General features: G+C 38.1%; 1 protein-coding gene across 4 annotated transcripts in view; it reads left to right on the top strand.

Moving 5' to 3' along the window:
* The first annotated feature begins 1,632 nt into the window (after positions 1–1,632).
* The window catches only part of myo6b (myosin VIb), a 45,873-nt gene continuing 21,863 nt past the window's right edge, over positions 1,633–25,642 (top strand). For 3 of the 4 annotated variants that reach the window (XM_085343495.1, XM_085343493.1, XM_085343491.1), the window contains exons 1-26: positions 1,633–1,749; positions 3,938–4,007; positions 4,089–4,162; positions 4,578–4,707; positions 4,958–5,063; positions 5,447–5,502; positions 5,596–5,693; positions 5,798–5,962; positions 6,582–6,662; positions 8,427–8,607; positions 10,757–10,901; positions 12,132–12,289; positions 12,429–12,520; positions 13,040–13,112; positions 14,432–14,559; positions 15,242–15,337; positions 16,782–16,952; positions 18,104–18,142; positions 18,311–18,404; positions 19,223–19,353; positions 19,590–19,667; positions 19,781–19,910; positions 22,535–22,625; positions 23,307–23,457; positions 24,737–24,945; positions 25,511–25,589. In XM_085343495.1, the coding sequence (XP_085199621.1) occupies positions 1,633–1,749; positions 3,938–4,007; positions 4,089–4,162; positions 4,578–4,707; positions 4,958–5,063; positions 5,447–5,502; positions 5,596–5,693; positions 5,798–5,962; positions 6,582–6,662; positions 8,427–8,607; positions 10,757–10,901; positions 12,132–12,289; positions 12,429–12,520; positions 13,040–13,112; positions 14,432–14,559; positions 15,242–15,337; positions 16,782–16,952; positions 18,104–18,142; positions 18,311–18,404; positions 19,223–19,353; positions 19,590–19,667; positions 19,781–19,910; positions 22,535–22,625; positions 23,307–23,457; positions 24,737–24,945; positions 25,511–25,589 (2,943 nt within the window). Of the gene's footprint in view, positions 1,750–3,937; positions 4,008–4,088; positions 4,163–4,577; positions 4,708–4,957; positions 5,064–5,446; positions 5,503–5,595; positions 5,694–5,797; positions 5,963–6,581; positions 6,663–7,537; positions 7,547–8,426; positions 8,608–10,756; positions 10,902–12,131; positions 12,290–12,428; positions 12,521–13,039; positions 13,113–14,431; positions 14,560–15,241; positions 15,338–16,781; positions 16,953–18,103; positions 18,143–18,310; positions 18,405–19,222; positions 19,354–19,589; positions 19,668–19,780; positions 19,911–22,534; positions 22,626–23,306; positions 23,458–24,736; positions 24,946–25,510; positions 25,590–25,642 lie in introns of all 4 variants that reach the window. The other variant, XM_085343492.1, reaches the window with a different exon arrangement.

Here is a 25,642-nt window from a genome sequence, read left to right as displayed (position 1 = left end):
GAATTTATGTGTGAACAAACTGTAAATTAACTTGAAAGGAACTGTGGGATAGTTATGTGGTTATCAGTTATCTAACAAAAACAATCTTTAGGATTCCCTCTAGCCTTGATCTCACACTTGAAGGTTAGAGATAATAGACCGGGAATGTCATTGTGCGTTTTTCTTCTGCTTATGTTAGAATGTGATTTTCTATCTATCTATCAATTTATCTATTGAGATAGATATTTAAGATACAACTAGGACACTAAGATAGATCTATCTACCCATCCTAGTACCTGACCTGCTACCTGACTTTAATGGTGCAGAGTCTTTGCTGTTATGAATTCCGATGGTTACATTTAGGAGTTTGATGGAACATTTATCCTTTGATATATGAACTCTTTCCTTTGCTGGTCTGAGCGCCTACTTTGGACAAAGACATCTACTGTTGAAAGTTTAGTATTCCTCTATAAATATAAATAGATAGGCCACATAACAATAAACTGAGATAACAGCATGTCTTTTTCTTCAATGCCTTTCATTATCTGTGGCAGCAGATTGTTTAAAAATGTAGAATATGCACTTTATTATACATAGCCAGACAGTGGATGTATGTGTATTTTAATGGCCTTAGCAGTTTAGCCATGTGTGTTTCCTCAACCAGTGTAGTTGTGTTTAGAAATCAACCTCATGCACTTCCCAGACATAAACGTACTGACCAGGTTAGTTAATCCTACAACTAAAAAGAAACTTTACTTGACAGATTCAGACACATGTTATCCACTCAGTGATCATATGAATCTTTAAAGAATTACAAAATTACCTTACTCAGCCTCACTCATAAAGCTGTGCATTTGGTAAAACTAACAGTGTTTAAAATAACCAATAAATAGAAAAATTAAATACTGTATTTTATACCTCACAAACCATTAACCAGTGGTTGTAGCGTACCATATTTAGCTTCTTAACTTGGCGTACCACTGAACCCTAGCAGCACACTTGCAAAGTGGATTGTTTCTCTTGTCAGATTTGTGGGGTCATTCGGGGGAGTGTTGTCTTCACTAAGATTGCAGCAGACAACTCCTTAGAAATCCTCTCTCAAAGGACCAGCAAGCACCATCAAATTGTCAGATCCCAGTCATGCAATGCAAATAGGTAGAGATCAGATATAGCAGATCAGTTTGATCATGAATTCTTGTATTTATTTATTTCTATTTAGGTGAGATTTCACCATAGTTGGTAGGCCTAGTTGCTGGCTACTTTAATATTGTCTTCAAGTGTGAAGTAATAGCAAAATGTTATAGTTCCCAAGGCTTTTTACAAGCTGCAGGGTGTAATGAAGACTTTGGCAAATACCATGCAAATACAGAATAGATGGTAAACAAAAATGTGGTGGCGGTTCTGAGAAGCTGCCCTCACAGGCGATTGAAGTTCTGACGTCAAATTTACGATAGTGATATCAACTTCCGTTTTGCAGTTGTGGAGACTAGGTGTAATACATAGTAAGTGGCCATAAACCTAGAAGCAGACTCTGTTTGCTTAAAGTAAAATGCAAAACAGTGCTTTACATATTTATTTTAATTTACGTCTGTGTTCCTCTTTTTGTCTCTCCCTTTTGCAGAGTTGTGTGCCTGTGCTGACTGGAGGTAAATCATGGAGGATGGGAAGCCAGTGTGGGCGCCCCACCCCACTGACGGGTTCCAGCTGGGCACGATCACTGACATAGGAGCCGACACACTCACCATAGAACCGCTGAACCAAAAGGGCAAGGTGGGTTATCACACAAGTAAAGTAAAACACACGTGTACACACACACGCGCACACAACATTACTTTTAATATAAAAAATTATTCCAAATGACTATTTTTATTAGGAATTTGAAAGTAGTGTGTTGAATAAAACGTTCAATAATTTTATTAAGCGTGATTTCAGGTAGAAAGGCGTTAGCACAACAATGTGTACAATGTGAGAAACATGAGAGACCACATGTACAGAGACATGAATAAATAAAGGGCAGCAGCAGGTGTGCTGATAGTGTTGCCAGGAGGGAGAGCTGCTCATTAGGAGGTAAAGGCCACCTGTTACACCTGAGCCATCATGTATCCCCAGCAAGCAGGCCTCTACTGCTTACAACAGACCTGTGCAGTAGCAGCTGCTTTTGCCTTTGTTTTCAGGTACTGGATAGCGAAGTCATGCTATAAAACATAGTTTGTTGTGGCAGGCAAATGTCTGTCAAACCGCAGATATCGTGGCAAGGTAACAAGTTAGTCAACAAGCGCCCTCAAGATAATTTGCATATTTGCAAAAATAAAAGCGTTATTATGAACTATAATGTTAGCTCTGTTCTGTGTCCTATGCTCACGCCGTGACAGTCTGACTGTCATCATACATAACCCCAAGACCCAAAATTAGCTAAATTCAACCATCATTCCTTTATAACTTTACTATGAAATGTAGTGATCATCAATGTTAGAGTTCATGTAATATCAGCTATTATGCATGGTGGTTGTACAGGGAAAACATTATATGCATTGGTGTGCATCTATGGCATATAAGAATCTACATTGAGAATTTATTTGTATTTTTATTTTCTTGAGATAAAACATGTTAATTTCACATGCTAAAGATACAAAAAATGTTTAAAATGGTAAATGGCGTCCACCCATTCACACACTGGTGATGGCAAGCTACATTGTAGCCACAGCCACCCTGGGGCGCACTGACAGAGGCGAGGCTGCCGGACACTGGCGCCACCGGGCCCTCTGACCACCACCAGTAGGCAACGGTTGAAGTGTCTTGCCCAAGGACACAACGACCGAGACTGTCCAAGCCGGGGCTCGAACCGGCAACCTTCCGATTACAAGGCCCCGATTGCATTAGAAGTGTCCTGAGGCTCTGGATATTGCAGTTGCATCAGATTATGTCCATGTCCTGCACTGATTATATTGCCATTGGAGGCAATAACATTAGCTAAAAAATATTGTTGACTAGATGGTCAAAACTTTGTATGATAATAATCAGTTTATGCCTTCTTACAAAGCTTAAACTCCCATTCAAATGAAAGGGCAGTTGAGTGTTTTTTTCAGTGCTCTGTTGAACTCATTAGTGCCTCAGCTTTCTGCAAGACTCTCGGTCTGGCTGCCTGCTTTCCTCTGTCAGTTTACTAGTTGGACATTTCTCGCATGATTGTTATTGTGGACGACCAGTTTGTGCCAAGACCTGTTAGCGGGCACACAAAGCATATTCTTGTTACGCTTCCAGTCAGTTTTTGGCAAGAAACCATGCGTCAAAGCACAAGATGGATCAGTCTCACACAGATAAGCAGTTGTTTATAGTCAGTGTGTAGCAAACATTAAATATATATAAAAGAAACAGATACTTTTAATATATACTGTATATAGCAACTCACTGTTGATGTCAGTGTCGTTCTTGCATCACTGAATGATGGTGCCAAGTTGTCTGGTTACTGCAAGATCAGCAAATAACCTTACCACCATCCCTACCAGCTGTAACCCACCCACTTTCTCAGTCAGGTGTTCAGATCCTGTTCTCTCCCACCAAATTATTCATTATCCTGCCATGTCTCTCCTTGTTTCTCTCACAGCCGACTTGTTCCATTGAGTTTATTTCCATGAACTCAGACTCATAAGCAATAGAGTGAGAATATCAGTAACTAATTTAGCCTGGGAACATGTCACACTGAACATCGTTACTGTGATCTTTAAGCATGGTAAACTTTTCATGTTTATTCACTCTTGCTTAACTGTTTATGATGCTTGAGAATGCTAATAAACATTTGTTTTGTGTCATAAGCTCTGTAAACTGCAAGGAGTAAGCAACAATTAATCTAGTGTATAATGTTGGTCGGAAAAAGCAAAGACAGCGCCACATGTAGCACACCTGTCTATCCTGGAAATGATATTATGTAAATGTAAAAGTGAAACTGTTCACGTTTTAGACTTTTCTCGCTCCGATGAACCAAGTCTTCCCTGCTGAGGATGATGTCAACAAGCATGTAGATGACAACTGTGAGTCTTCACACAAACAATATTTGTTCAACATATTGTTAACGATAAAATGTTAATTATGTGTAACCCGTCTGTTTGCAGGTTCCTTAATGTACTTGAATGAAGCCACTCTCCTCAACAATGTTAGAGTGCGGTACAGTAAAGACCACATCTATGTATGTTGTTATTACCATCCACACTAAGCTGCCTTAGCACAAGTAATAATACGCCTGTCCTTTATGCGGCATATGCTTCATCATGAGGAGATAGAGTAACAGGGTTGAGTGTAAAAAACAAAGGATCAATTTTCTTGTTTCCCAGTGGGGAAAAGTACCAGCTTGTAAAGAGTGAAGGGAAGCTAGTAGTCATGGTCAGACTGGCAATCCCAGTTCTGACTTCAGTCACTCACTTAGATAATAAGGGACAGCTGGTAGATGAGAAAATTAGAATGGATTATCTCAGCAGCCTTCAGTGGGGTGTTTTTCACTTCTTCTTCCTTTAATTGATTATTAAAACATATTTATTTGTAATATCTAGCAATTCACTCAAATGCAGAGACCCTAATCATGCTTTTATTTATTTCTTCCACAGACGTATGTGGCAAATATCTTGATAGCTGTTAATCCATACTTTGACATTCCAAAACTGTACAGCCCAGATGCCATCAAGTCATACCAAGGGAAGTCACTGGGCACCCTGCCACCTCATGTCTATGCTATAGGTGAGAGCTCACACATGCTCAGTGTTAAAAAGGGGGGTTCAATATATAAGTAACTGAAATGCACATGTATAATGTATTATAATCATGAAGTGTATTCAAACTTGCCGTCTTTTGGAAGTAACTTTTGTTACATGATTCTTTTAAGCTTAAAAGCTGCACTTTAAAAGATTGTCCGTCATCATGCCCTGATTTTGCCATTACATTACTACTTATTTTATTTTTGTGTGTTTGGTGTTATGTTTTATTTTAGCGGACAAAGCCTACAGGGACATGAAGGTTTTGAAGATGAGCCAGTCCATCATAGTTTCAGGTGAATCTGGTGCAGGAAAGACTGAAAACACCAAATTTGTTCTCAGGTAAGAGTCCGTATGAATTATTTTACATTCTAGCCCCTGTTTTTCCTTCACATTTGATCTTTACCTTTCTAATTCATGCGAATATGAAGAATGACTTTAGTTCAAACCTGTTCACACTCCCAATTGCTCCTGTATTGAATTCAAAGAGAGCCATTGGTAATATCTTCGAAATCAAAAACCATGCAGATAATGTTAAAAAGCCTATTGTATTAATAAATTATAATTTCACTATTTAACATAGAACTATCTAAAGTTTAATTAACTATCAAGTTCCCATTTAATGTTGATGGATTCTAGAACGTTTTACCAGCAGTTTTAAAGGGAGAGCTGCTGCTTTAAATCTTAATCTGACTTTTATTTTTAATGGATTTTAAACTTTTCAGATATCTGACCACATCATATGGAAGCGGTCAAGACATTGATGAGAGAATTGTTGAAGGTACTATATTAAAAGAATTCAACACTTATTCATAATGTATTAAAGTTTTAATAGAGAAGGTGATCTTGAGTGTATTTTTTTTGCAAATGTCAGCAAATCCCCTTCTTGAGGCCTTTGGAAATGCAAAAACAGTCCGAAACAATAACAGCAGTCGCTTTGGGAAGTTTGTAGAAATCCACTTCAACAGCAAGGTAAGCAATGTAAACAGATTAAGCTCTAGTTTGTTCTGTTTGTTTGTGTTTCATCAGTTTTAAAATTTGCACTGAAGACTTGATTTTTTCCCTTGTGCTACCAGAATGCAGTTGTGGGTGGATTCGTCTCACATTACTTGTTGGAGAAGTCAAGGATTTGCATGCAAAGTAATGAAGAGAGGAACTACCACATCTTCTACAGACTTTGTGCGGGAGCATCTGAAGACCTAAAGAAGAAATTACACCTTGACTCTCCAGATAGTTTCAGGGTCAGTGGGTGCAGAGGTTTTTATTAATTTGCCAACTGCCAACTGAAAGAAGTTTTTTTATTATTATTAATTAGCTATATTGACACTACAAACATCTTTTTGGTATTTTTCTATTGGTTAGCATTTCTGTGGAGGCCCACTAGATGTCACATGAGGTTTTTTTTAGCAATGTCTTAAATCCAAGACATCCTCCCAAGTGTGATCAAAAGCCCTTCAGTAACATAATAGTTCACAATTGAATTTTGGCTCTTTAGGATGCAATTATCAGCTCAGTAGGGGAGAGAGAGAGTATTAAAGTGTTTACCATGGCTTTTACTTTCCTCTAAATACTCTACAAAACAATGGTTAACAGAACAACAAGCATTTCAAGCTGTTCCCTCAGATGTTTATCATCGTATCAAGTCCCTGAGGCGACACCCACATCAACAGAGGCAATTACTTCATGCAATCCACTACTAGTCAGCTGTGGAGCAATATTTGGAGACAGCAGAGTAGATTTTTTCAGTGATGAAAATCAATATAAACATCCTCAGTAGATTTGCCACCATGAATAAATTGAATTTATTAAAATACTAAACATATTAAAATGTTTCTAAGTGTTTTTTTTTCTCTGTTGCAGTACCTGAACCGAGGATGCACCAGATATTTTGCCAGTAAGGACTCCGACAAACAAATCATGCAGAATCGTAAGAGTCCTGAGGTAATGTCGTGTCCTGACTTAATCCTTCTGGCCCAAATTATGAAATAATAATTAAACGTTGGGTATTAATCTGAATTCTGTTTTAACACTTAAATTACCTTTGTAAGAAGAAACAAAGAACACTTTAGAGTTCTTTCTTATGCAGAATGAAAAATAGATATTTTTACGTTCCCAACAGTGAGGAAAGTTCAAAACAAATCCCAGATTGTAGCTAAGAAAGTATATTGCCAAACTGAGTTGATATGCAGGAACTGGTTGATACCAATATTTTATGCCAAGATATGTGAATTTAGCAAATTATAAATAACACAAAAAAATAATGCATTGTTCAGAAGACGTCTAATTAATATGGAACGATTAGAAGTTGGTCCCTTAGGGACTAATTATTATGTTCATTTTACTTCTTTTTTTTTTTATAAATATCTTCTACGAAAATTTCATTCAAAATGAAAGAGTCATGAAGAAAAGCTTAATGAGAACATGTATGCTTTGGTTTTAAATGATAGTTACTTGATGTTAGCAAACTATGTTCTTGCAACAGCCTACTAGTAACAAATTATTTAAATTTATGATTTAAAATAGGTTCTTTGCACCTTATATGTAGTCGCAACATTAGTTCATCCCTTGGGTTTGAACTAATGTTGAATGATTTTAATGCTTGAATGATTCATAAGTCAAACTAGCACTAAATGTCATAGGTGTGTTTGTTTATATGCTTGCAGATGTTTTTTTCTCACTAAATTTTTACTTATTTAATGATGAAAGGCAAGTGAGCTCTGTGGATGTAAGGAAAAGTGTGCATCACTAGTAAATGTGTGCTGCTAATTAAATAATTGTGTATTTGTTTGTTCCCACCACATTTTTGTTATATATAGGACAATAAGGTGATGTTTCTTTCTGTGTGTTACTTTCTGTGCTTCCTGCTCTTTTCCTATGAGTTTCCTAAACTGAAGACTGACACTCTCTGGTTTTACATGCTGCTGTTTGTAGTTCAAACAGGAAACATGAGCGCTTGCTTCCTCTTCTTTGCGTGTGCATGCCTGGTTTGGATTTGCTTTGGTGCAGATGGTGTTTAAATAGAAATATAAAAAGAATCAACTTCTGCCAGTTATACAGTGCAGTGGAGCATAATTAGAGTATTTGTTTTACCCAAAGAAGTACAATTAAGATTTAATTTTGAATGTTCTCATTTTTTGAAAATTAACCTTAATAAAACATGAAAAATTAAAGGATTCAGTTCCCATCACTCAACCTGTGCTTCTTATATTAAAGTATAATCAGGACTCAATATTTAGGCATAACTCTACACGCCTTGTTATAGTAACTATTACTATATAATTAATCTCCAATTTAGTTTCCTGATGATTTCTAATAGGTTCTATTTCACTGATTAGATTATTTCACTGTATTCCTGGCCTTTCTGCTTTATTCAGCTGTTACGACAGCTGAGCAGCCCTAGTTTTAAGGATTTCCTGCTTGCTGTGTGCTGCTGGTGAAGGTTCTTTTAACCTGCTGTTGTAAAATGTTTTCGTTTGTTCAGTTTTACCTCATACGTGTGGCTTTTCTATTTAGTGGGAGCTGTTGGGTCCAGTTCAGTTCTAAATCAGATTTACTCATTATACAACATCAAGTTAATGAATTTTCTAGAACATAGATACCATTTACAAATGATTATATCATGATGCTTGAGTAAATCTTGATTTGAGCTGACTTTTTAAACACTTCCTGTCACTTTGTGGTTTCTAACTTTCGTGTCTTTTGCAGCACGTAAAGACGGGCGCACTAAAGGACCCTCTTCTGGATGACCACGGTGACTTTAACAGGATGTGTGAGGCCATGAAAAAGATTGGTCTGAACGACACAGAGAAGCTGGACCTGTTCAGGGTTGTCGCCGGTGTCCTGCATCTGGGCAACATTGATTTTGAGGAAACAGGCAGCTCTTCGGGTTAGATAAACATTATCTGTGCAATACCTTGCAAAACATTTAGAATAATATGAAGTCATTTTCAAGAACTTTGACTTTCTGTGTGGGGTAGGGATTTTCTTTTGCTGTAGCTTTTTTTTTTTTTTTTTTAATGCTTATCTTCTCAGAAGCAGTTAGTCATTTCTGAGACCAGCATCGTCCATTTTTACCTTGCTTTTCTGTTTTCTCTACTTCACAGGATTTTTTTACATTTCAAAATATGCCATTAAACTCAATAAGCTGCCCATAGTAATGAGCAAAACAAATCAATATCTATTTACTTTTTTATTGAATCTTAGCACATGGAATCCAATATGGAGTTTTAAGAAAAGTGTCACCACAGATAAATCTGGAGTTGTGATGAAAAAGAGCATCTGTTACCCGAGTAAACATGAGCTCTTGTTCCATTTATTTTTCTTCCTCGTTCTTTCTCATTCTGTGTCTATAATCAAAATCTCTGTGAGTGTACTTTCAAACTCCTCTGGGTGCCCAGTTTCTCTCTCACTTCAGTACAGTTCTTGCTCACACAAACACCTTGTTAGAACACTTATTCATGCTTGGTGCTGCTATAAATCAAATTCCCCAAAAAGTTAGGACACTGTAAAATATAAATGAGAACAGAATGATTTGCTAATTTATTGCTATTTACTGTATCATTAAAACATGAATTTGATAGAAGCAACAAATATCAGAAAAGTTGGTATAGCTCCATGTTTACCACTGTGTAGCATCCCCTCTTCTTTTAGCAACAGTCTGTAAATGTCTGAAAACAGAGGAGCAATATTGCTGAGATAGGAATGATGTTGGTTGTCTGATATTGGGTACTAGCTGTTTAACAGAGTTTTCACTGTTATTTCTTCCATTTAATGATGCATCAAATGTTTTTAGTTGGTGAAAGGTCTAGACTACAGGTGGGTCAGTTCAGCATCCAGACTCTTCTACTATGAAGCCTTGCTGATGTAATAGAATTGCTATGTGGTTTCGCATTGTCTTGCTGAAATATGCAAGGCCTCTGAAAAACATGTCTTGATGGGAGCATATGTTGCTCTGAAACTTTATATACCTTTCAGCATTGATGGTATCTTGCCAGGTTTGCAGACTGCTAATTCCATCAAAGATGCAGGCTTTAAAACTTGATAACAAGCTGGATAATCCTCGTCCACTTGAAGATGCGGAGTCTGTATTTTCCAAAAAGAATTTCACATTTCAATTCGTCTGAGCACAGAACAGTTTTCCACTTTGCCTCAGTTCATTGTACATGAGTTTTGACGCAGAGAAAATGGCAGCGTCTCTGGATCGTGTTCAAATATGCCTTCTTCTTTGCATGATAGAGCTTTAACCTGCACTTTCAGTGAACTGTATTTACAGACAGTTAATTATGGTGTTCCTGAGCCTGTGATTTCCACAACAGAATCCTGTTTTTTTTTTTTTAATACAGTGCTGCAAGAAGGCTCAAAGATCATAGGCATCCAATGTTGACTTTCAGCCGTGTCTCTTACACACAGAGCTTTCTCCAGATTCTCGGAATCTTTTCATGATACAGATAAGATAAGATAAGATAAGATAACCTTTATTAGTCCCACACGTGGGATAATAAGATATTTAAAGTCTTTGAAATTTTATGTGTGGGAAAAGTATTCCAAAAATGTGCCATAATTTGTAGGCAGTTTTTTCATGTATTGATGAACCTCTAACTTTTTTTCCCTTTTAGAAAGCTGTCTTTTTAAACCCTTTTGTTATCTTGTCCCAACTTTTTTGAGATGTTTTGCTGGCATCGATATCAAAATGAGCAAATATTTTTCTTAAAATGCTAGATTTTCTCAATTCAAACATTTGTTATGTTCCGTTGTCAGTAAAATAAGGTCTTATGAGATTTGCTTGTAAGATGCATTTTGTTTTTACTTACACTTTGAACAGCATCACAATTTTGTAAAATTAGATTTTACTTACACCTTTCTTATAGTATGATTTGGTTGAGTTTGGTTGCCAAAAGAAAACTCAGAAAAATGAGTCTTACTATTCCAGTTAGCAGATTATAACGACGTAGAGAAAAAGAGTCTTGCACATACAGAACGACAATTTGCTATAAAAAGTCCTTTTTAATGCTTATGTGTGTTGCTATTTGTCTTAGGTGGCTGTGTCCTGAAGAATCAGTCCAACGACTCTCTTCAGTACTGTGCTGATTTGTTGGGCCTGGATCAGGATGACCTACGCATCAGCCTCACAACAAGGGTGATGCTCACTACAGCAGGGGGCGCCAAAGGAACAGTTATCAAGTAAGAGGAACGGCACAGTTTTGATCGTCTTTTTTTGAGTGGTTTTGTTTAGAGACAAAGTTCATTTTATTAGGAAGCCACAGTCGTTTCAAACAGGCTGAAGTCACTGAACTGACTGAAGAAATATACTACAGATAAAATATCTGTAGTCAGGGAAAAATTCAAATAAGACCCGGGCAGTGGTAAGATGGGCTTTGCTCTACTTATCCTGACAGTGAACAAAATCGAATTAATATAACTAAGTCAGTTGCAGCCTTGTCTATTTGAGTACACCAGTCGCACAAATATATATTAATACTTTTTGTATAGTAGTATTTTAACTAGTCAAGCTTTGTTATTGTGATTTTTTTTTTTGTTGGGTTAAATAGAGCATGTTCAGACTAGAATATGGCATTGGCAGTGCTCTTGTGTCATTTTTGTGATGATGTGGTGTTGGAGTGATGGGGCCAGGTTTGCTAAATTAATATTTCAGGAGGGCCAGATGCTGGCCTGGCCTGGAAGTATTTTCTCCACATAAATAATGCAGCCTGTATCTGAGGAGGCAGGGAGGGGAGCATGGCTGCAGTACAGTACAAGCCCGGGTGTCAAGGGAGCAGGTGGAGATAAGAGGGGGGGTTTGGTTTTGTCATTAAGCCTCAGACAAATCCACCCTGGCCCTGTAAGGCTGAGGATAACAGAGGGGGCGTTGAATGCATTGGGGTGTGCATGAAACACTGCAACAGATAAAAACACCTGTCACTGAGATAAACTGTAAAGATCTCATGTGTTTTCCCTGCAGTCTATTACTGCTGTTACTGTTTGTAATGGATAAGGGCTTTTTGGATTGGGTTGGGTGTGTTGAATATCAAAAGAAAATAGAGGTAAAGATATGGCAAGAGCGAAACCTTTTTATTTGAAATTCATCTGCTTTCCAGCTGGGACTGCCGAGTTGAACTCTTAGCCACTGTGGAGCTGCACTTTGTCATCAGTCCCCTCTTTAAATATTTAAAAATAAAGTTTAAGTTCAAGGTTCAGATTTTAATTTGAATATCTTGTCTTTGGCACAGAATTCCACATTTTTAAGAATAACCTGGAACAAAAGTTGGAAAGATACTGGGTAGCAAAAAGTGTCACATCGACGCAACAAAACTTTTGGTTTAATTATAAAAAGTAAAAGAGGGAGGTTTAATAAGACACAGGCATGTCCCAGTTTTGGACTGTGTCAATGCCTCACTTTGTGTCTCTCTCCAGGGTGCCTCTAAAGGTGGAGCAAGCAAACAATGCCCGCGATGCCCTGGCCAAGGCTGTGTACAGCCGCCTCTTCGATCACGTGGTCAAGCGAGTGAACCAGTGCTTCCCCTTCGAGACCTCCTCCAACTTTATTGGAGTGTTGGACATTGCTGGGTTTGGTAATAATATACAGAAAAAGATCTAAATTTACTGTATGATTTCTTTTTTCTACTGGCTTTAACATTTCATCCACTAACATAAAAACATTTCATTTTCTTAAATAATTGAAATGTGTGTTTTCTGTTTATTTCTTCTTAGAGTATTTTGAGCATAACAGCTTTGAGCAGTTCTGTATCAATTACTGCAATGAGAAACTGCAACAGTTCTTCAACGAACGTATTCTCAAGGAGGTGGGTGAGCCCTGGGTGAATTGAGTTGATTTTGGGGCAGTTTACTTCTTTATCCTGGGAAACCTGCCACATCATGTCACTGAAAAGCCAAACTTACTGACTCTTTCATGAGGCAGGTGGAAGTTGTTGGCATGCTAAGCTTTTCTTTTGTTTCTTTCTCTGTTTTCTCACTTTTATCTTCACCCCCATCTCTCTCATATTCATTAGAATACTAATTTCTCAAGGGACACGATAACGCATGTTTCTCTCCTGTGATCTCTTAACGTTATTCTCTTCCAAGGTCTCCAATTAGTGTGCCACAATTCTGGCTTTAGCCTCTTTCTCGTTATCTGAATCACATATTGTTGGTTTGATGTTTCTATTTGGTTTTTGGTTTTTGTTTCTTTTTTGGAGATGGATATTGTTATGGATATTGGATATTGTAAGGCCACTCAGAATAATCTGAATTAACTTTTACAAACTTTTAGAGTAAGTCTTGTTTTCAGTGTTGATTTTTGATATTTGATCATGTTTTTACAGGAGCAAGAGCTCTATCAAAAGGAAGGGCTGGGTGTGAATGAGGTGCATTATGTTGACAACCAGGACTGCATAGGTGAGTCTGTGCCAGCTTCTTTGCTTTGACCACATCTCCTCCTGAAGCTGATAAAATGGCTGATTTCAGCTTTTTCCAAATGACCAAACGGGAACTTTGTCCTGTGATGAAGCATTTGTAAAAGCACCACCCAAAATGTGCTAATATCTTTTGGAAGAATGGTGTTTAATCCCTCCAGAGACTTTATGTTGCTTTGCTTTTTTTCTTTAATTTGTTACCTGGTATCTGTCCATACCTTGGATGGTTCTTGTAAGTGAAAACAGGTCGATAGACTGACACTCTGGGGCATCATAACCATGAAGTGTCGCCTTTGAGAGCTTGCACTGCAAAATAGCAAATGTACAGAGATTGTTGTGACTCTCTGTAGAGCTCACACACCACAAATGTACCGAGGTTAGTTCAAGTGTAACATCAGCTCACCCACATGACATTAATTTGGGCCATTCCTCTAGGTTTCGCGTCACAGCAGTGAAAATACACCTGTCAGGGGGACAAAAATACCGACTTCTCATTATCCTCGGAGCTGGCACATCCCTGTGTCTGAAGGGAGCAAGCGCGATGAGTATTTGTGGGTTTCACGGCCCTATTGTGCTATGAGAATACAGCGAAATGATACCCCCCCACCACCACCTTGTTGTCGTTGCCTATGTCCTCGAATGAATCCTCGAATTAATGGGATGAAGTAGTCAGTGTATCAAGGTGAAGCAGTTTGATTTATATTTCAAAGGCTGTGATTATTCAGGTGTGAGGTTAACTGACAGCCATGAATAACATTTATGACTTGCAAATGACCGTTTGGGTTGGCCATTAATTCACTCATCAATCTTCAGGATTTATGCACAGGTGCTTGTTCATGCAAATTTTTTTTTTCCGGAGGTCCTTGGCCATTAGATTATTTTCCAAGCGCAGGATGTCAGATGAATAATTCAGTTATTTGGCTAAATGAGCATCCTGACGAACATTTTGTGCTCTGAATATTCATATTCCAGATATGATAAGCAGTGGAAATTTCCAATAAATCTATATCGAGGAACAGAATGTTTTGTGATTTCTTTCCAACTTGTTTCATTATTGCTTTTGTGATTTCCACATTATTCTACGTGAATGCTCTTTGTTGTTTCTAAAAATGTTTTTAAATATTTCAAATTTTAAGGATGAATGGATATCACTTGCTTTGAGATGTTAACATAAATTATTTTTCAGATTTAGTCAGCTAATATTTAGAACAATAGGAATGAAAGGATTGTTATTCACAAAAATTCTGTCTGGACTTAATGTCACAATGCTGTGGCTGATGGACAAATATTTGACGTTTCCAGATCTAGTGGAAGCAAAGCTGACGGGAATCCTGGACATTTTGGATGAAGAGAACCGTCTCCCACAAGCCAGTGACCAACACTTTGCACAGGCTGTTCACAGCAAGCATAAAGACCACTTCAGACTCACGGTCAGACTTCATCCTTATCCTTTCTCTCTTTGTTATTCACTTTTCCCTTCTTTTTTTGCTTTTTCTCCTTTGTTCTCCTATTATTCATTCTTTGTTAGACTAAAGACAGGACTGTCATTGTAATCATTTTTACTCTTCCTGTTTGTTACAACACTTATGTGAATGACGCACAATCTTACTCCCTCCATCTGTCGCTGCCTTTGCTGCTATTGTTTGTCACTTCGCCTGTATTTCTGCATGCATGAAATCTTTTTAAATATGTTGCCTTGACACTAGTTCAGGCTTAAGATAAGAGGAGGCTGCTTGCAGCCACACTACATTAGGGAGAGTTGCTACTCAGACATATAGATATAGATATTAATAGAGAGAAGAATTTAATCCAAGAGCTAAACTCTGCTATGCAGTGTACATAGGCTCTTAATGATGTTCATTTACTAAGCTAATGCCCTGTAAACTCTGTAAAAAACTTGACTTGCAAAGACATTTCACATTTAAAGTGAAATCATCTGATCCAGGTTACACCTGTTAAATAGCTAATGATGAAGATAAAGAAGCCCTGAGCACTCAGTCGTCATGTGGACAAACAAAAGTCTGCTGTAGACACGATGATGGATGGGTTTAATATGAAATCAATATATGTGTTTTAGCATGATATGATTTACTTTGATCGTCTCTGTCTTAGGTTCCCAGAAAGTCAAAGCTGACCATTCACAGGACTCTCCGGGATGATGAAGGCTTCATCATCAGACACTTTGCTGGAGCAGTCTGCTATGAAACAGTAATCCTTAACACTCATTATCACGTATGGCTATTGGGACTGAGTTGTACTGACAAGATCCAATATGAAAATATGTTTCACCTCTATTTTTACACAAAGTTCATAAGTATTTTTTTGGTATTTTGCCCCCAGTACACCACCACAGTGGAAAGCACTTCTATGGCCAGAGGAGCCCTGTTCCCTTGTTATTCCACGGCAAAATGTGAAGATAAAAGTTCTGGAGACAATTCCAAGTATTGAACTTTTGTTCCGTTAGCTGCTCGGTGGAACTAAGGTCTAGAATCAAGACACATCTATTCATGAATGTCATGAATGGAAAGACAGGGGCTTAGAACAAGGAGCAAACCACTAGTTACAACCAGGAACAGGAAAGCTAGATTAGACTTTCCCAGAAAACACCTAAAAAGCCTGCACAGTTTTGTAAAAACTCTCTGGACAGATGAGACCAAGATGAACTTGTAATAATGGTAAAAGAAACATATGGATAAGCAATGAAGGGGTTAATGATATGAAGCATAGCACATTATTTTTCATACTTGTTGGAGCCAATGTTATGGCATGGGCATTAAACCCTGTCAGTGGAACCAGGTTACTACTGTTTATCAATGATGTGACTGTTGATAGAAGAATCTCTCTGCTCAGATTCAGCCAAATGCTATAAAACAGATCAGCCAGAGCTTCACAATCCAAATGGATAATGATCCAAATCATTGCAAAAGCAACCTGATAGTTTCTCAAGGTAAAGAAATTGGATATTCTTCAGTAACCAAGTCAGTCGCTTGACCCCAAACCAACATGCACAAACAAGAAGCAGCTGAAGGAGGCTGCAGTAAAGAGCAACGTCCTGTCTGAACAACTGAAGGGAGGAAACACAGTATTTGGTGATGTTCATGGGTTCTATACCTAAAGGATTTAAAACATTCATTATATTAATATACTATTTGGGCCTTTGAATAAAAATGACCTCAACAGTTTATTCAATGCTTTTGTTACACCCCTTAAATAAAGCTGAACGTCTGCTCTTTCATCACACCCTTACTGTTTGATTTAAAGCCCACTGTGGTGGTGTAGAGAGGCAAAACTACAAATCCTGTGTCATTGTCCATAATTGTTAGAAACCTGACTATAATGTCTCTTAGAAAGTTGCCAATCAACAGGCATTGAAGCAAAATAGATGACATATTAAGCACGCGGCTTGTTATTTTTTATTTATTTTTGTTATTGAGTTATTGGTTTTTTCACAATTATAAATTTTTTAATGCATATGATAGATAGTTAAAAACATTATTATCACAGTGAATTAAAAACACACGTGTTGTCCTGGTACAACATGTTCCATACGTTTTACTGACTGACACATCCTGCATTGGGTTTGACCTCTATTAATATGTATAAAGGTCTTTCGTGATTGTACATGTATGGATTTGTCTGTGTGCACTCTCAGATTCGGTTTGTGGAGAAGAATAATGATGCCCTCCACATGTCCTTGGAAAGCTTAGTTTGTGAATCAAAAGACAAATTTGTTCGAGAGCTGTTTGAGAACTCCAACACCTCCAAGGACTCCAAACAGAAGGCGGGGAAGCTCAGCTTCATCAGCGTTGGGAATAAGTTCAAGGTCAGAGTGACGGTTAAAGGTAGTTTCTTGACTGTTAGAAAAAGTCCTTGAACATAAACATATCATAACTACACGTGAACAAAACCCCTTAACTTTACCAAAAAATTTAAATATTGCACTTTTTCATACCAAACACTAAGACGCTATAATATTTCATATTATTGTATCACATGTCGTCCAAATTAAAGATGAAATGCTTTAATTTTGACTTTTGTGCATCCTGGAATTTTTCCACTGTTTCATTATGTAGGTTTACATTTTGAATTTTATTTTCTTGATTTAAGAAATTTGTTGTTTTAGACTTTAAAAGTAAAAACACAATTATCACTATCCTTATTAGGTTTCAGATTTGTGATTTAAAAAAAGTAAACCAACTCTAACATCCAGACCTTTCCTGTGACTTTTCTCCTTTCCACTCTCCTTCTCATCCCTGTTTCCCTTCCTTTATTCAAGGTCCCCCTCTTAGATATCCTCCAGTCTTCCAATTCTTTCCTCTGAGAAATTCTTCCTTGGTGGATAAAGCTGGATAAAGTCAGCTTGAGGTATACTAGAGAGGAGTTAGAAAGCAGGGCTAGTGGAAAGAAATAAAAGAGAGAAGAGATGAGACACTCGGGGTTTCACACAAAAGCGAAAGTACACAACTTTCAAGTGCATTTCTTACGTATCACAGAGACCAAAGTAATACAAGGCTGCTCATGACTTATCTCCCAGCTCCATGTGTTGGGCTGTCTTTTTCGATGAATAAAAAGTGTTTGTGCACCATTTCAAACCTTTACATCATCGCACCATCTTTTCAAAGTCTCTGAGTTTCTGTATTACTAACGTAGCTTCTTTGTCATCATCACTTATTCACCAGATGTGGACTCAAGCACAAGGACTGTGTGCATCTTACACACTATTTTACAAAGAGATAAATAGCTAGATTGTGTTATGGGGAGAGAAAATTAGAAAGATAAATATCCTTTGTTGTAATGATCAGTCTCTTTGCATAAAAGAGATGCACGATATTTACTGTGCTTTGGGTCTTGCTTGACTATATATAACTGCTCCCCACCCTGTACGTATTCTCCAGCATGTGTGTCTTGGCGACCTTCACCACAAATACCCAAAATAAAAAATAAGCATTTCCTTTTGTCTGTTTTAACACACAGACCCAACTGAATCTGCTGCTGGAGAAGCTTCGTAGCACTGTAAGTAAAATTTACATCTCTGTTTCGCCGTCTATTTTCTGTCCTTTTTCTCAGAGTCTAAAAACATTATTACAGCCTTTGTGTTTACTGTGCACACAAAATGGATGTTATAAAATGCATTTTGTGTATGTTTGACCAATATTTCCTAATTAGTCTTTGTTTTAACAGGGTTCAAGTTTCATCCGCTGTGTAAAACCCAATCTGAAGATGGTCAACCACCAGTTTGAAGGAGCTCTTATTCTCTCCCAGCTGCAATGCTCAGGTAAAACCAAAACAGTGTTTTGATTAAATAGTTATAATTTATAATCTTTAAGAGAATTAAAATACTTCCAGTTTAGCTCCACTGTTAATGGAAGAGTTTCAACAGGTTAGTCTGACTTGCTCTTTGAAGCACTTCAGATGGTTTCAAGGTGGAAGTGGGATTATGTCAGTGATTGGCTCTGAGCCTTTTTTTATTTGCGGTGGTAATGGGCACAATAACACTTGAAGTCAAGTGGGAGTCTACATGTATTGTGATATTTGCAGATGATATTGTGAAATGTTTAATTCTTCTTGGAGACGAGAAGAATGAACGTCACTAGAAGAAAGACAGATGAGAGGGAGACAGGTGGAATGGTGAAGATAGACGTAAGAAAGGTGGTGTTGTAGTTGTAGTTTAAATATCTGGGATGTTAGTACTCAAGAGAGGGGAAGAAGAGAGTGCAGGAAGGGCGGATTGGATGACAGAAGGACAGCAGCAAGAGTGAAAGGTTTTCTGGATGGTAGTGAGATGTGCTATGGTGTTTGGAGATGGTACTAAAGAAAAGGCAGGAGACCTAGCTGGAAGTGCCCAAGTTACAGACTCAAGATGGTTTGGACATGTACAGAGGAGGGATAGAAAAAATATTTGGGTAAAGGGTGCTGGTGTTTTCAATAATTAATGTCAATATAATCCTGCAACAGCCTTTATGAATGAGAACACATTAAAGTAGATTGTGCTATTGTGCCCCTCTTGGATAGGCATGGAGGTTTTCTCACATACATGCATGGATGATGTGTTTTTCTGATTACTTTCTCTCTTTGTGTGTTTCTCATGATTAGGAATGGTGTCGGTGTTGGACCTGATGCAGGGGGGCTTCCCCTCCAGGGCTCCTTTCCATGAGCTTTACAACATGTATAAGCAGTATATGCCGGATAAGCTTACACGGCTGAATCCTCGGCTTTTCTGCAAGGTGGGCTTAAGTTGAATAGTTTTCTGTTTCACTGAAGAAATCCAGCGTCTACAGTCGAGTTTAAACAACAAGCTAATCTGTTTAAAGTAAACCCTAATTAGTTGTGTAATTTGCATTGCAAAAAAAAGCCACACTGACCCACTTGGGAAATGATTAACAAATATAAACAGTTTAGTAGCCTGAAACCCTGCACTTATACGATATTGTTGAGTGATTGAATGTTGTTCTTCTATTAGGCTTTGTTCAAAGCTCTAGGATTGAATGATAAGGACTTCAAGTTTGGACTGACAAGGGTGTTCTTCCGCCCCGGAAAGGTAAAATATTAATGTTGTAGATCATTACATACGAATCTGTTAGCCATAATATCTTCATTAATACTAAATTTGACTGAATTATAACTTGACATTTGGCTGTGTGTGTGCGCCAGTTTGCCGAGTTCGACCAGATCATGAAGTCTGATCCAGACCACCTCGCAGAGCTGCTGAAGAAAGTCAACAAGTGGCTGGTGTGCAGCCTCTGGAAGAAGGTCCAGTGGTGCTGCTTGTCTGTCATCAAACGTAGGTTCATTTCATGAAGAATTTAAAATAAGTAGCCAACCAGCTTTAGATATGCAAGCAATAATATTTGTAATGTAGTCAAATAATTTCAGTTTTCTTTGTGTTATGTCATTCCTCTGTTTTCGCTGTGGTTTATTTGAAATCATTTACCATCTTTTAAGGAGAATGAACAAACATGAAATTACTGTCGAACATTAGCAGCCTCTTTGTAGCTTAAATAGAGAGTCCCTTTTTGCTGCCGTACACTTCGTCACCTGGGTTTGTGCTTTTACACTGATTTTTCTTTCAGAACATCAAATGAAGCAGCCTCCAGCAAGATTGAATAGTATTCTAAAAGCAGTTCCTTGTACCATTACAGTCAGTGCCAAGCTATTGATTTCCACAATTTAACAAAGTGCAGGCTGGCTTCTGTGTGTATGTGCAAAAGCATAAAATGAAATTACATGGCAGCTATAACAGAACGCTGCCTCTGCTTGACCACATACTCTGTGGATAAGTGGCCTGAGTAAATTTATACCCCTGGTCCTGGACATTATTTCCTTCCTGTGATTTCAGTGCTTCATCTTATTATCGCTGCTTTGTTTGTGTTGGTGAGCAGGTGAAAGAAAGCCTTTTATAGTGTACTGCTGCTGGTTAATAATAGCTATTATAGTAGTTTGTGCTACGGTGGCTCTGAGAGGCCAAACGGACTGCAACTTCAGAAAACACTTGCAAAAAGAAAAATGCTGCAAAAAGAAAAACGCTGCAAAATTACACAAAACACAACGGAAATGTTTCTGGGGAGACAATAACCTGACGGACCAGTTGCACAAACCAAAACATGTATGTATGGCTGTATCCCAATTCAGGGTCTGCAGCCTTAAAGTACGCAGCCTTAACGGTCCTCAAGGGCCGCGTACTCAAAGACCGCTGAGACCGGAACTGCGAGGCTTGTAGGCTTGTGAAATGGGATGCTCTAGCCTCCGTCGAACTGCCCAGGTTGCCTAGCAACCATGATACTAACAGCTGGAAACGTTTCATACAGCTTTGTTCATTTCTTTCTACATGAGCTTTGTGTGATTTGATAAGTATCTGAGGCTGAGACCACAGGACAGTAAAACATGATTTTTGGGCTTCATTTCTGTGCTGAACAGTCATTTTAAGATTAGCTAGTAAATAACAATTAGCTGATGTTGTTCATGAGACTAAAGTCATCTCACTTTGGTAATGTAAATATAATATGGCCACTATTATAGTTATTATATTAATCATTATTAGTTATTACAGCAGTGAGTTTGAACTCCGTGTCAAATACTGAGCTTCAGTAAAGATTCAAGTTGCAGTTATTTATATTTCCTATCACCCTAAATCTTCACTCAAAGACAAGTATCTTTGACAGTGTATCTATAGATGTATTATATATAAGAGACAAATATTGTTCGTTTAATTTGTTGGCATTATTACATTTGGCTCAATGCTTACATATATGTGTAAAAAGAAAATGTACGAGCTGTGATAACTGTTTCTGATAAAATGAAGAGTAGACTGATATATGAAATATTCCTTTATTGGGTGAGAAAATCAGACCATGTCATAACTGCTTTAAGTCATACAGAATAGATATCAGAGCCTTAAACAGGCTGACTTCTGCTAAATGGGTCAAACTGGCCAGAAAGTATACAAACACATAACATCCTTATAGAATATGATGTAACACTATAGATCAACTTACCTCAGAATATATAAAGCATATAAACAATTACAGCAATATGATGCAACAAACACAGCAGTGCTACTGATCCAAAATACTCAAAGCTTCATAGAACTGAATCAAACATTTGTTTTTAGCTCCATTCTGCTGCTGATACATACTTTAGGTTTCTGAACATTAAACTTGTTGCTGCCTTTCGTAGTGTGTAACTTGAAGGCCCTGAGTACTTTCTCCCACACTGAAAACACTGGGATGATAACATTATTTGAACATTACCTAATAAGACTGATTCAGGACAGACAATTAGTTATGTTAAACTTTTCCAGCAGTCCTTCACAAACAGGGAACAGTCTGTCTATTCTCTCCATCTGTCAGCTGCTGCTGGCTCTTCCTCCTCCTCTTCCTCACACACTGCTGAGATTGTCCTGGTGGATCATCAGGGGTGCAAAGCCTCACAGATGATGTGCAGCAGTGGGTCCCTCAGTCTGTCCTCACTCTGGACAATTGCAGTTGTCACACATGGAAATCAAATGTGTGCAGGATTCAAGCACAAGTGTAACTTATAAATACATGTTCATACTTTTATTGCACAACCAGAGAGAGAGAGTGCAGGACAGACAGACAGGTGGCAGTCTCAGGTGTATACACTGCTACAAAACATCACAAGAGAAGGAGGATTTAGTGTTTATGTTATTACGAGTGCTCACTCTCAAGGTTTTCTGGTGTTTATCTTTTAAAGTATTGTTTTTACTACTGCATTTCATATTTTATTTGATTCTTCAAAACCTTGTCCTTGCATAACCTATTACTAGAGCAGGATTGTTATGCCACCAAGTACAAAGATGTATAAAAATTATATAGGATTTAAGGTATGCAGTCATTGAAAGTAGGTTTGATTCTATGCTTTGTGAAAAAGTATTTTCTTTCTTTTTAGTTAAGAACAAGATGAGTTACAGAGCTGTGGCCTGCATCAAGATGCAAAAGACTGTCCGCATGTGGTTGTCTAAGAAGAAGCATAAGCCACGGTGAGTCTCCTCCTGTTCCTGGGACCCAGAACTTATACAAGCCCACAAACACATGCAGCATCATTTCTGCTTTTCTGTGCCATTTGCTGTCTTTTTTTCACTTGGCACTCTCAGTTTGCTTTTTCTTGAAACTGGTTCACACTTGGTAGGTTTTGATGGCTTTCCTGTATCAAGCATGTACAAGTTTAAATCAATCTAAAAAGTCATCAGTGGACTGTGGAGAAATGGAGTGTCACTATATGGGAAGTGTCTCACTGTACATGCGTTTTCAGATAGTTCCTTGCAATGAGATTTTGATTGAGAGTGGGTGAGTGGCAGTTTGTGCACAGGAAACGTTTATGCTGGCATTCACACATTTATATCATCAGTTCCACAAAAGAACTGAGAATTGAGTTCATGTTTAATATGCAAATAAAATGAATCCAAAGATGAGGAAACATTCATTGATCTTTTAATTCCTTTCAAGTGCTAAAATGCAAAGGCATCACTTTCTTTTCACATAAATGAGGGATGTAATAAAAGAGAGAATGCAATGAAAACTAAAATGCATTTTCCTCAGTTGGACTAAATGAGGTCTTTAACAGGGTTATTTTATTAGCGGTCATTAGAATAAAACTCTTATGCTTTCATTTCTTAGTAATATACTCATTTGTAAGTCTGCATTTTTATCACGGCCCACAGAATCGATGGTATGGTGAAGGTTCGAAACCTGAAGAAACACATGGAAAGGTTCAATGAGGTGGTGAATGGGCTGAAGGAGGGAAAACAGGAGATGGCCAAGCAAGTTCAGGAGCTGGCTGCCGCCATAGATGCTCTGTTAGCGAAGATAAAGGTGAGGACTTTTAATTTTTGGTTCAAAGCATAATACACTCTGAGTTTTCTCTGTATGTACTGTATGTGGGATATTTTGTTCTTTTTAACTATGTATTTTAAGGGAAGATTTTTCAGATCAGATAGATTGTTTGAAGCCTTACTGCCTCATATTTATTGTATATTGCTACCTGCATGCAGACTTTTAGCTCTGTGGCACTGACAGTCTTCTTTTAGACAAAGACCTCATCCTGGAGTTATACACTATAGTCTGTCTTGCAGTGGCCATTCTCATTTTATCCTCCAGAATCAATATTTTCACTCACCTGAGGATAAAAAGAAGAGCTTGTAGAGCAAGATTCTTCTTCTCTCCAATAATTTAATTTAGCGGGGTTGTTTTTCTAAATGATTGGACTTGGCTATTGAAATCCCAGCCCTCCCTGTGCAATAAACACCCACCTTATTGGACCCTCTAGGTACAGCAAATCATCCAGATATCTGGGCACTGTATTCTCCAGTAGTTTTGATTTTCTCTTTGGTAGTGGCCTGTATCTAATTAACAAGTTAGAGAGCTCATAGGTTCCTTGAAGTATCCTGACTCACACTAAAGAACCATTGACTCCTAGCTCTTTCTCCCCCCTCTATCCAAATAAGCCACTCCGCCCTCCTAATGTTGATTTGTTAGCCTATTAACACCCCTGCTATTGACACTTACGGTGTTCTAAGTATGTAGAAGTTGTTTATGGCACGACATCTCGTTGTGAATAATGCATGAGATGCCAGTGCCTGTCAATCAGACCATTGTACAATAGGGACAAGACCTTGTCATCTTCCCTCCCTGTGATGCTGTTAGTGGCTCATTCTTATGAATGTGCACAATATGGTGACCTCTTCTCCCCCTGCTGATTGTCTGACAAGTGCGTGGAGAAGTGAGCATTGTGGCTGTGGCACTCAAGTGACACGTACACACAATGTCAGTCAGTGTCTAACTTGTAGCCACATGGGATGGTTGTGCTATGGAATCAGAAAAGTGTGGCAAGTTTGGGCATTTGTGACTCTTCTTTATGATTCAAATTCAAATCAGCACAGGGCATATTTTCATTCTAGCACACTCATGCTAGCCTGCTAACATCCTATCGGCATTTGATCAGTTTTTAATACTGATAAATACATTGTGAGAGCCATGTTTGAACTCCACTCAGACCTGAGGCCCAAAATCTGATGGTTGAACAGCAGAATAAAGACATGTATTTCTACTTTATCCTTTCCAATCATCCTTTGCTGTTTTGTTGAACAACTAGACCACACTGATGACCAGGAAGGAGATTGACACGGAGTATCAAGGACTGGTGAAACGTTCAGAGCAGCTGCTTGCTTCCATGCAAAAGAAGAAGCAGGAGGAAGAAGAGAGCGAGAGGCTGAAATGCATCGAGGACGAGATGGAGAAAGAGAGAAAGAGCAGGGAGCAGGAAGAGCAGCGACGCAAACAGGAGGAAGAAGAGAGACGACTGTAAGTGCTAAGTGCAAAATTACTAGTATATGTGTTTGTGTATAATGTACAGTGATTCTCCTAGTATTGCCTTGGGAGAAACAAACTTTTATCCCCTACTCCACACCAAGAAACCAGAAGAAGAAAAACTAACAGTCTAATTTACGTCCACTCATTTCATACAGAGTGGAGTACAAAGAAGAACAGTTGGGTAAAGTGCAGACAATGTTTCAATTGGCCAAAAAAAGCATAAGTGCAATAAAAGCTGCAGGGAAGCTAGTCCTGCACAGAACTCTAACAGCTCTCCTGAGAAGCACAGATAAAACGCTGCAAGGTTAGATGTAAAATAAATATGTTCAACTCCACTCAATCGTTTAGCAACCAAAATGTGATTATTAAACACAGTTTTAGTGTAAAACAACTGTGACTCAAAAGACAATAAAAGACAAAAGTGGGGTCTGTGCTTCACTGATGTGGCACACTGGCCTCTAGAGCAATCAGCCTGGGGAGGAAACATTTTTTGACACTTTCAGAAATGTTGTTTTTAGTAAATATTCTAATTTTCCTTTTTGTCTCAACATTTTAGGAAAGCAGAGATGGAGCTGAAAAGAAAGCAAGATGAGGAGGACAGAAAAAAGAGAGAGGAAGAGGACAAGGCCATGCAGGTTTGGAAAATTTCCCCATTGAATACTTCTGTGCTCTTCTGTTGAAAAGTAAA

The sequence above is a fragment of the Diplotaxodon limnothrissa genome, linkage group LG19 (genome assembly GCF_057381915.1).
Source record: "Diplotaxodon limnothrissa isolate DT_005_m linkage group LG19, D_limnothrissa_male_GT1.1, whole genome shotgun sequence".
NCBI classification, from domain to species: domain Eukaryota; kingdom Metazoa; phylum Chordata; class Actinopteri; order Cichliformes; family Cichlidae; genus Diplotaxodon; species Diplotaxodon limnothrissa.
The sequence above is the reverse complement of the archived record's forward strand: the minus strand, read 5'-3'. Positions and strand labels throughout refer to the sequence as shown.